General features: G+C 37.0%; 1 protein-coding gene across 1 annotated transcript; it reads left to right on the forward strand.

The window, feature by feature from the left end:
- The first annotated feature begins 1,325 nt into the window (after window positions 1-1,325).
- On the forward strand, window positions 1,326-10,195 carry LOC138304726 (thymidine phosphorylase-like). The gene is made up of 8 exons (XM_069244974.1): window positions 1,326-1,616; window positions 5,738-5,940; window positions 6,243-6,471; window positions 6,744-6,862; window positions 7,393-7,555; window positions 7,851-8,078; window positions 8,435-8,575; window positions 8,934-10,195. Exons 1-8 carry the CDS (start codon window positions 1,469-1,471, stop codon window positions 9,071-9,073), a joined length of 1,371 nt encoding a protein of 456 aa, XP_069101075.1. The 5' UTR covers window positions 1,326-1,468; the 3' UTR covers window positions 9,074-10,195.
- The last annotated feature ends 1,932 nt before the right edge of the window (window positions 10,196-12,127 follow it).

Genomic DNA, 12,127 nt, shown 5'->3' on the forward strand with positions numbered 1-12,127 from the left:
CAACTGACATAAAAATAGATCATCATTTGAAAATAAAGTTCATTGTATTGTCAAACTCTGAGGAAGAAAAATCAGATAGAGTTATTAATCCTCCGGCCTTGAAACACAGGTGATAGGGTACAGATAAAGGTAACGTACACAATGTTACACCAGTTTGACTCCTTGTCATTGTGATGTATGAAACAAATAAAAACTATTAAATATCTTTTTTAATGATTAATACCTGTTTCCAATTTACTATTAAAATCGTCCAAAATGGCGGTATAAATGAATAGCCCGTCTGCTGTTGTTGAAGAGACCCTTTTATTCTTCCACTATTCCCTGATTTCTCACCGGTTTTAGCCGTGGAAGATTTCTCTGCCCATCCCTAGGATATAACAGATTGCGCGCTAAACTTTTGAACCTGAAGCCAATAACGTGACGTCATGATTTCATGCCATGTGATCGTGGCGTGCTGGTCGATAACGTCATCAATATTGATGTGCAGACGACGGAGCCATGTTCATGTTGCGGTGAAAATGCTTCTTTTTAGACTATTATCTGTTTCTTTTGTATATAGGAGAAAAAGAATTATTCCCTACCTTTGAGGGTGTGACAACCAAATCACAACCCTCGGAGGAATTCCTTAATGTCCAACCCTCGGAAAGCCTCGGGTTGGACGTTTATAAATTACCCCTCGGGTCGTAATTTCGTTTTCACGCCATCTAGTTAAGGAACGATTCTATCAATCTTTCACGCCAATTGTAATACATTCGCCGTCAATTATTTGTTAAAATTTGTGAACACAATAGTTTCCTGACATACTTTACATTTATATCGATTGACTAGAGAGCAAAGGTATACCATAGTTTATGCCGTAAATCCAGACGTTCCGCTAACTGAAAGTATGAAGTCATGATGTTAAAATGTACGAGACACCGTTTATGTTAAAAGGTAAATTACGCATTAGAAATCGATAACTAATATTTTAGATATCACGGATATGACATTTTTGATTTTATAAATGCATTCTGAATGTGTAAAATGAATTTGAACACATGCTGTTTCACAAGCTGTTCTGTTTTCGTACAGAAAATTGTATATGGATTTTAGAATATGAAAAACTCTAATTCTTAAAACTAGCAATGTAACCGATTTTGACTCAATCGTTTGATACTATACGGTGTATAGTCTGACCTTACAAGTAAGAATAAACAAGATAAATAAACAGAAACTGACAGATTCGGTTTATCTGGCAAATCTCCAGTTCGAAAGTCGTTCATACCCCCTCCTTCACTTCACACACACATACACAAACACACACACACCCTCCCTAGTGCCCTACGCTCAGCCTTAGCACCATTGTTTTGTATTCGCGATAACGGACTACTGTGTGTATATGCATCTACGTGTATATATACCAAACTTTGGCGGGAAAATTTCACAACAGCAATAGACTCCAAGACAGCACGTAGAGGATCTGATCAGAATGGCCGCAACACCAAGAAACGTCCCAAAGGCAATTTCCATCTTAGACCTGATTGTGAAAAAGAGACACGGACTTGCCCTGGGTAAAGAGGAGATCGAATACTTTGTACAGGGAGTTGTAGACGATGCTATAGCCAAGGAGCAGCTAGGTATGTAAACATGGCCATGTTAAATCTACGTCAGCTCCCTGTAGCAGATGCTGCACATAGAAACCACATTTTGGGCATTAATCAAGATAAGAAATCAAGGTCAATTACGCTCAAATTTCGGCCGTCTGCTTTTGTTTCACACAGCTTCTGTAACTGTGTCAAATGTTAAGATCCAGTTTTTAAAGCAGCTTTTCAACATTTATCCATGATTTATGTTGAGCAGCACATATATTGTATGCTAAGCATGATCTTGAATCGTTTATCTCCCAAGTAACTCAATGTATTCGTATTCTGAACTTCTTATAGAACATGGGGTAAATAAAAGCTACGATTGTACATGTTACGTTATAAGTAATCCGAGTAATTTTACATGTCAAAAACAGAACGCGTCTTATCAATTTATAATCCGATAATTTCATCAAGAAATAGTACCATTGCATGTTCCATGAAAACTATTGACGTAAATTTTCAAAATGGAAATTAATCATTAATCATTTATCAAAAGCGACAAAAAAATAAAGTTGCTAATAATACTATACAAACCTTTCAAAATTCCCTAACCAAATGATCTATTAAGGATAAATCAAATTGTTTCTATGGAAAAAAATTACATTCAGTACCATTAAAAGGATAAATGATATTTGTGTAAACTTATTGGAATTTGTTGGATATGTTGGCTCTCAAAATGAAAACTTCTAATGTTTGATTTATGCTACTTGACTTAAATTGATCACTCAATTAGATCCGATATAGATATATGTGTTACAAGTATGTCGTGTTACTAAATAGGCGATCTTAATACAAAGGTGATGGCTAGGCAAGTTTTACTGATGGAGGTGGCTAGGCAAGTTTTACTGATGGTGGTGGCTAGGCAAGTTTTACTGATAGAGGTGCACGTGGCTAGGCAAGTTTTACTGATGGTGGTGGCTAGACATTTTGTACTGGTGGTGGCTAGACAGGTTTTACTGATGGTAGTAGCTGGACAAATTTTACTGATGGTGGTGGCTAGACAGGTTTTACTGATGGCAGTAGCTAGACAAATTTTACTGATGGTGGTGGCTAGACAGGTTTTACTGATGGTGGTGGCTAGGCAAGTTTTACTGATGGTGGTGGCTAGACAAATTTTACTGATGGTGGTGGCTAGACAAATTTTACTGATGGTGGTGGCTAGACAGGTTTTACTGATGGTAGTAGCTAGACAAATTTTACTGATGGTGGTGGCTAGACAGGTTTTACTGGTGGTGGCTAGGCAAGTTTTACTGATGGAGGTGGCTAGGCAAGTTTTACTGATGGGGGTGGCTATGCAAGTTTTACTGATGGTGGTGGCTAGACAAATTTTACTGATGGTGGTGGCTAGGCAAGTTTTACTGATGGTGGTGGCTAGGCAAGTTTTACTGATGGAGGTGGCTAGGCAAGTTTTACTGATGGGGGTGGCTATGCAAGTTTTACTGATGGTGGTGGCTAGACAAATTTTACTGATGGAGGTGGCTAGGCAAGTTTTACTGATGGTAGTAGCTAGACATTTTTTACTGATGGTGGTGGCTCAGGCTAGACAAGTTTTACTGATGGAGGTGGCTAGACAAGTTTTACTGATGGTGGTGGCTAGGCAAGTTTTATGATGTGTGGTAGGTGGGTGCTAGGCAAGTTTTACTGATGGTGGTGGCTAGGCAAGTTTTACTGATGGTGGTGGTGGCTAGATGATGGTGGCTAAAGTTTTACTGATGGAGGTGGCTAGAAAAGTTTCTGATGGTAGTAGCTAGACAGTTTTTACTGATGGTGGTGGCTCAGGCTAGACAAGTTTTACTGATGGAGGTGGCTAGACAAGTTTTACTGATGGTGGTGGCTAGACAAATTTAACTGATGGTGGTGGCTAGACAAGTTTTACTGATGGTAGTAGCTAGACAGTTTTTACTGATGGTGGTGGCTCAGGCTAGACAAGTTTTACTGATGGAGGTGGCTAGACAAGTTTTACTGATGGTGGTGGCTAGGCATGTTTTACTGATGGTGGTGGCTAGGCAAGTTTTACTGATGGTGGTGGCTAGACAAGTTTTACTGATGGAGGTGGCTAGAAAAGTTTTACTGATGGTAGTAGCTAGACTGTTTTTACTGATGGTGGTGGCTCATGATAGACAAGTTTTACTGATGGAGGTGGCTAGACAAGTTTTACTGATGGTGGTGGCCAGGCAAGTTTTACTGATGGTGGTGGCTAGACAGTTATACTGGTGGTGGCTAGACAGGTTTTACTGATGGTGGAAAAAGATATTTTAATTCACGCTATCCACAACATACAACACTCCACCACGCCGCATCACTGGTTATATCATAAATGTCAATGTCATGCTGCCAAAATCAGATTCAAGAGTTATTCGCCATTTCATAGAGTATGAAAACAATTGAGACTTTCTGTATTGTTCTTGTCTTTTAGTTATTGTTTAAAAGTCTTTATATTTATACTATTTGTATTAGCCTACATGTATACTACAACATGCAGTGAGACGCAGTAAGGTTACTTTTGATATTTGTGTAGTGCTGGAGTAGAGTAAGCGTATAAGTAATAAAGATACTGTTTATGTAGGTAGGACGTATGAGTAAATATTCCTATCTTTGGATTTTTCTGTCAATACAGTAGTGAACATTCGGAGCCCTAGCACACCGATAGGCTGTATTGTAGTGCTACGATAGCATTCTCCTGCAGCTAATCTAAACAGTGTAGAAAGATGTTATGTAATCTAGCACCATTAATCATGTCAGGGCCTACAGTCGTTACAAGGTCAGCGTGTCAGCATTAACCTTTGAAAACAGACGAAAATAGGGTAGACTTCCAGAAAGGCCGGAAGTTTTTTTCTTACTAAAAGAACATTTGAATATATTGCATCCCTTTTCAGATTTTAGGCCATCTAACCTAAAGTGTCTGATTCCCTTTAAAGGTCATTATCCTTCATCCTTCGTCGTCCGCCGTCAGTTAATTTTGCACATTTTGAACTTCCATTCAGATCTTCCGGCGCGATTTTGCTGAAAATTGCCTGAAGTAATTCTGACATGGCCTCGACAAAATGTCGCTATTTTTTGGGTTGATTTGAAATCCTAGATGGCCGCACAGTCGCAATCTTGAAAACTGATTTTGAATTTCTTCTGAAGTTCTATCAGTGTGGTTTGGCTGAAACATGTGATCATGACATGGTCAAAGTGTTATTACATCTCTGGTTTATCCCAAATCGAGATGGCTACCATGACACCATATCTAATTAATTTTCTGTATAACTATTGCCGGGGTAGTAAGATGACCGTTAAAGCCCGCTTGAACCTCCTGTAAAATTTATATATACATCAGAAAATCATTGGCTCACTACTTGGTAATCAAATACTCATTATGTATCATGATATATAATCTTGATGAAACCGCATGTTGATGTTTGGGAGACAGTCACGGATGTATGTTTTGTAAATTAATATCGTTAATAGTACAATGCTGACGTGTCATATTTTAAATTAAATCTAAATATTTTCTATACTTATTACGAACGAACGAAAAAAACCAGATGTTCTCCAAAATGTCATGAATATAACCATTCCGGATCATCTGGTCGCTGATGGTATGATTATCTGATGAAATATGCTAATAACACTGGTATTACTGCTTCTCTCCCTGTCAGTTCATATAGTTCAATATTACTTTGGGTAATTATCCTTTGTGTGTACAATATATATTTCCCTTTCCTTGAACTGATGTCGTTCTTTAAGTATAGATCAGTTAGCTTATTTATGTGTGTATTGGTAGAAGTCACTGGTCCATACAGAGCGGGGTCATAAACTCGTCATTTGTGGTATTTGTTTACATTGTGTTATGTTTATGTCTTTGAGATTTTGAATCAAATATCGGACATAGAAGGGTAGCAGTATTTCAGTATTATAATTTGAAGTGGGTTAAAAGATGACAACAAAGCATTTCAAAACTATCAAGAAAATATTACCATATGTTTCGGAAAGGAATTCATCCCTTTCATCGACAAAACCTCTAACATGATTGCAAAATTAAACAAGAGTTCTCCTTTTGAATAAACATACTCAATAAAATCATTGCATCGAATCGGTTAATACAGAGAAGGTCATTGTCATTGCAGGTTCCATGCTAATGGCAACTGTCCTTAAAGGACTGGATGATTTTGAGACCACGTGTCTGACACGTGCGATGATGAACTCTGGTGAAGTGATGAGCTGGCCCGAGAGTTGGCGCGGGAGGATTGTTGACAAACACAGTACAGGCGGTGTTGGTGACAAAATCAGCCTCGTTCTGGCACCGATTCTAGCCTCTTGTGGAATGAAGGTAACATGATTTATCGTTGTTGGACATATGTATGTATGATCTATGTATGTTGTGAGTGTATGTGTCTTTTTGGAGTCTGTTGTGTGTTTCATTTAAAGAATTTAAGAATTTAACTTAATAGTATATGTTTAAGAATTAAACAAGGAAAGTTATATAGTTCTATAACCCAATGGAATCTTCCTAAGGATTCAATCAAAAATTAATTGATATCAGACAAAACGGATGAATTAGGATAGAGTACAGAACCCTATTAATCAGTAGATGTATACAGTGATTGATGTACATGCCGTGCTGTCCCTAAGGTACCAATGGTTTCTGGTCGCGGACTGGGACACACTGGAGGAACACTAGATAAACTAGAATCTATCCCAGGGTTCAGTGTTGCCTTCAACACGGCCGCCATGACCAAAATACTTGAAGATGTTGGCTGCTGCATTGTCGGACAGACAGATAAACTAGTACCAGCTGATAAGAAATTGTATGCTACTCGTGACGTCACTGGAACGGTGGAGAGCGTTGGACTGATATCATGTAAGTTACTAATCTAGTAATTCAACTTATAAATTTTAACAAACCTATGTAACATGCTAGACTTAATTCATTTTACAATTTTATGGTATTGATTGAAGATTGATAAATCAACGTAAGCCTGAATTGACACACACATAATGAGGTAATTCCTTTCGTCGAATACATGTATGGTATCCCAGACAAACTCTTGGGTAAAATTTGTGACACGTGTTGGACACAAAACCAAAACATTTTATTACTGGCTTAGATTTCTTTTCTCACGTTTATTGTAGCTTCCATTGTAAGTAAGAAGGCTGCCGAAAATTTGGATTACCTTATTTTGGATGTGAAGTGCGGGAAAGGAGCAACTACGAATTCAGAGAAGGATGCTTTGGTGTTAGGCTCTCGAATGGTAATTCTTTTGTGGCTCTCGAATGGTAATTCTTTTGTATGGTGCTTTTGATTTTACTATTGGCCAATCACGTAAATTTAACGTCAGTGATATTATTGCATACACCATTCTAGGAGAATGCTTAGTTATTAGTCATTTCGCGTCCATCCAATGTTCATATTGTGAAATGTACTGGCCGCAAACGAAGTTGGTTTACAGTAGTAATGGTGGATAAAATAGACAGAGTAGTTAACGAGAAATATAGTGTTGAAAAATAGTTTTGGTGGCACACTTACAGTTCTTTGTTGGTTTATGCAATTGTACAACATATTTTTACTGCGTGAACAACTGATCCACGCGTAACTAAAGGATAATTCGTTTTAAAGCTTCCAAAACCTCCAAACCATGGGAGCTCTTTATCTTCGATGATCATACTGTATTAGATAGTAATTATAGATGCATGTCATTCCCTGAGGATATAGCAAATACTTCATCATAATCAAGACGTAAAACGTGCTCTCCTCTTGAAAACATATCCTCCTTACCTCTAGGTAAATATTGCAAAAGGGCTGGGAATCAACACAGTAGCTCTCCTCACGGAAATGAACAATCCTATTGGTCAAGCGATCGGCAACTCTCTTGAGGTAGCTGAATCGATTCAATGTCTCCATGGCAAGGGCCCTAGTGACGTCATGAATCTTGTCTATCAATTGGGTATGTAGAAGGATGATAATATAAATGTGTTTTTTGGTGCACGAAATCTTGTGGATTCTTAAATACTAAAAGTGTTGTATTCATGGAAATATTTATTGTTGTTCTAAATCTATATATGTTGAACATTGTCTGTTTATCATTTAATCCTGTCATTAGCTACAGTCACTAGGTGAAATAAAATAATATCAAACACCATTAAAACAATCTGTTCAACCTCTACATTGTTGGAATAATTTCATAATTGTATAAGTTTTTTTTATTTCTATTTTATTATTTTGCTTTAATCTATCACTAGGGGGTCACCTATTATTTCGCGCTGGTCTGACCGAGACGGTAGAAGAGTCTTATAGTTTGATGGAGGCTAGAGTACGTGACGGGACAGCCATGGACTGCTTCAGAAGGATGGTTGTCGCACAGGGAGCTTCAGATGATGTTGCCAAGCAGCTCTGTGATCCAGAGGCTGATGTTTGGACGATATTACCAAAATCTAAACACGTTACAGGGTTAAAAAGCACAAATAAGGGTAAGAACTTGTCATTAGTTTACTATTCTTCTGTATCATTTATAACGTAATACCCATAAATAATATTGCATTGCAGGAAAAGTTCAATAATTTGGTTAAATTATAATCATGGGAAATAATTGTCTTTTCCAGCACTTCGTAATATTTTTGCAGAAATCATGAGAAATAGTGGAGATGTTTTTTCTGCATTTTGCTTTGTTCCTTAATTTTGACTCATTTTGTTCTGTACAAGTTTACAAATGATTTTTCTTCTACCAAACGTGTTTTTGGCTATGTCCATATAAGAAAGGAACATCGAATTGGCACTATCTGTGAATGGTTTCCTTACCTACGCTAAAACGCTGTGTAAATTTTAGGATTTGTCCACGAGATCGACTCCAAGCTGTGTGCCATTGCCTCCGGTAAGCTGGGCGCTGGTAGAAGTAAGAGCGGTGACGTCATCCAGTTCGGTGTCGGCCTCATGTTACAAGTCTGTGTTGGGGATGCTATTGACCAAGGTACGGTGTGTAGAAATGTTGTAAGGACTTTAAGCCAACTGTGATTAATATTAGATTTATGGGAATTGAAGATGCTTTAATTCTTTGTTGATTATTTCCAGAATTATTCTAATGATTTTCTATTTATTCGATTAAATTCGTTGAAAATTATTTTTCGTATGGTATTATTGTAATTGTTTCCAGGGGTTGATAAGTAATTTAATCTTTTTTTAAAGGGCGGAGATATCCAAAACGAAATTCCTCAGTGAATGGTTTTAAGAAGGTATAGCTTCCGTTAGACCAGTATAGAATAATTCCGTATACGGTTATTGGCGGTATCTTGGTTTTAGAATTTTGATCATGCCATATCCTCTTTCAGGCGAAGTATGGGCCAACGTCCACCACAATTCGGACACCATTCCACCAGAGGTACTGACCGTATTAGAGAACGCTTTAGTGGTCCAAGACCAGAAATTGACTAACATAAGTGGATCACGTGTTATCAAGGTCATCACGTGATGGAAACAGGTCTTCAAATGAAAGCGTCATCGCTTAGGGCTATTGACTGTGATGTATTGATATTGATTATACAAAGTTGAGATGATGAAGCAAATGTTGAAAAAATGGAGAAAAAAATAACATTCTTAAATGCTGATGCTGGTACACATGTGAGAGTGGCGAAAACAATCTTTGTATCAACTAGATCGTTTTGTGATCTCAGGAATAAGCAACACTACCTCTCAACTTATATTGTGAGAGTTATCTCCCCTCCCATTCTCCATCCGAAATAATTACTTACAAAATCAAGTGTATTTGCAATTGGTATTGAAATTTAGTGAAGAAGTAATAATTGATAAAAATTAATTGTTACTTGACTTTCTAAATAAATATAAATAAAGTAATTTGGACTGTTGACCGGTCAAGTCATAATGAATTGTTGACGTCATAAACACCGGCGCGCCGGAATGACCCTGATACCGATATTGTTTTGGCGAAAGTCTTTCTCACAAGAATCTCAGTGTTCAATTAAAGTTTGCGGTTCAGGTTACAAAACAATTGTTTTCATGCCTTTTCAGTCAACAGTTAAAACCTCTTTCCCGAGGTGTTGGGACCGAGGGAAACAGTTCATTGGGTTGGTCCCAACACCTCGGGAAAGAGGTTTGACTGGTGACTGAAAAGGCATGAAACAATTGTATAATATGTTTTTAAAGTATGTAATACTATGTTACTTTTTCAAAGGTAGTCCAATATGTCCGAAAATAACATTTGATCAGTTTGTCTTTTGAAAAAAATAACTTGTGATAATGCTTTTTATTATTATTTTTCAAGACTTCTAAATTGCTTTACCAAGTAATTGTGCAAAATTTATTTATCTTTTTACTGTTATCTTTTCCAACTTAGAATTCTGTTTACATGTAGTCTTATGATGGATACATAAACGAATCATTATTCTATATTGATTATGCTTCATAAGTCTCCTAATTAACATTCGACTTCTATCGCCGGAAGATGAACTGGTTCATTGCTATAAATTGGAAATACCAATTAACATGTTTGATGCTAATAAAAATGATGCTTAAAATCGTTCACGTAAGAAATTTAGATTACATATGCCTCGGTAAAAATGCGAATGGGATATAGTATGTATGAGTTTCTTAGTCTTTTCTTTGTTGCATGTTTATGAGGGGATCCAGATGAAATAAGAAAATCGTACTATAATGTATTAGTATACTCACCCGGAATTATCCGAACATTCCCCGTATTGTATCTCGCCATAATCTACCAATAATGTGTGATTAGCTCATTGGCTAAACTATTTCAGTCGAACAACCGGAGTCTGACGTGCAGGGGTCCAAACCACACCAAACGTGTGATCAAAGGGAAGTAAATCTGGTTTCCGTTTATATTGACCATTGATTATCAGTATCACTTATTTTAATGCTGTATTTTAGTATTAATGCCGTAAACGGTGCCTCATCCTTCACGTGAACATGATATCCATTTGGTGGTAGAATAATAGCATCAACCTATTATGATCTACTAGTATAACGAAATAAAGGTATTCTATCTAAAATATATTTCTATTTCAAATGTCGGTGTCAAACTGACATGCAAATTGTATGTTATCTGTTGATATGTGTATAGCTTTCCGATTTATTTTCATTTTTGCTATGCTATTTAGAATGTGAAGAAAATACCTTTTAAGCTATTTTTGATGTATGTAGTATTTTCCATGCACGGACCACATGTATATACCCCATCCACGGAATACACTTTGGTAGAACTTTGAAACATCCTTAGTGATAACCAAGCTTCATAATAGGAATAACGCCGTCTTGATGTTGTGTTGCACGTTACCTTGGTACAGTATGCATCAATTTTAATTTGTACTAATGTTTAAAATTTCATCTAAGAATGTTGTTTTCGAAAACTCTCTTGGAAACGTCTAGACCCAGCAAACGATAAGGGCGCCATCTTCGTGTTTTATGATAAGTTTATGATATTGATTGATCAATATACCAATCATGTCATTTAATATATAAAGTTTTTATCTTCTTATTATGGCGTACGATTAAGTTTCGCGTATCGATTTTCCATTCCTTGTATCATCAAAAATATCAAATGAATCCCGAATTACCCAAGGACGAGAAATCGAGCAAAGAAATCACAGTAAAAAAATCGTAAAACACAAAAACGCGTAATGAAGTCACTGCGAAAATAACGTGGTTATCAGTTATCAGTATAGTGCTTATCCAAACTCTGTATCATTATGGTGCCTATCCAAACTCTGTATCAGTATGGTGCTTATCCAAACTCTGTATCAGTATGGTGCTTATCCAAACTCTGTATCAGTATGGTGCTTATCCAAACTCTGTATCAGAATGGTGCTTATCCAAACTCTGTATCAATATGGTGCTTATCCAAACTCTGTATCAGAATGGTGCTTATCCAAACTCTGTATCAGAATGGTGCTTATCCAAACTCTGTATCAGAATGGTGCTTATCCAAACTCTGTATCAGAATGGTGCTTATCCAAACTCTGTATCATTATGGTGCTTATCCAAACTCTGTATCAGAATGGTGCTTATCCAAACTCTGTATCAATATGTTGCTTATCCAAACTCTGTATCATTATGGTGCTTATCCAAACTCTATCGGTATAGTGCTTATCCAAACTCTGTATCAGTATGGTGCTTATCCAAACTCTGTATCAATCTAGTGCTTATCCAAACTCTGTATCAGTATGGTGCTTATCCAAACTCTGTATCAGTATGGTGCTTATCCAAACTCTGTATCATTATGGTGCTTATCCAAACTCTGTATCGGTATAGTGCTTATCCAAACTCTGTATCAGTATAGTGCTTATCCAAACTCTGTATCAGTATAGTGCTTATCCAAACTCTGTATCAATATGGTGTTTATCCAAACTCTGTATCAGAATGGTGCTTATCCAAACTCTGTATCAATCTGGTGCTTATCCAAACTCTGTATCAATCTGGTGCTTATCCAAACTCTGTATCGGTATAGTGCTTATCCAAACTCTGTATCAGTATAGTGCTTATCCAAACTCTG

The sequence above is a fragment of the Argopecten irradians genome, chromosome 1, assembly GCF_041381155.1.
Source record: "Argopecten irradians isolate NY chromosome 1, Ai_NY, whole genome shotgun sequence".
Lineage (NCBI taxonomy): Eukaryota > Metazoa > Mollusca > Bivalvia > Pectinida > Pectinidae > Argopecten > Argopecten irradians.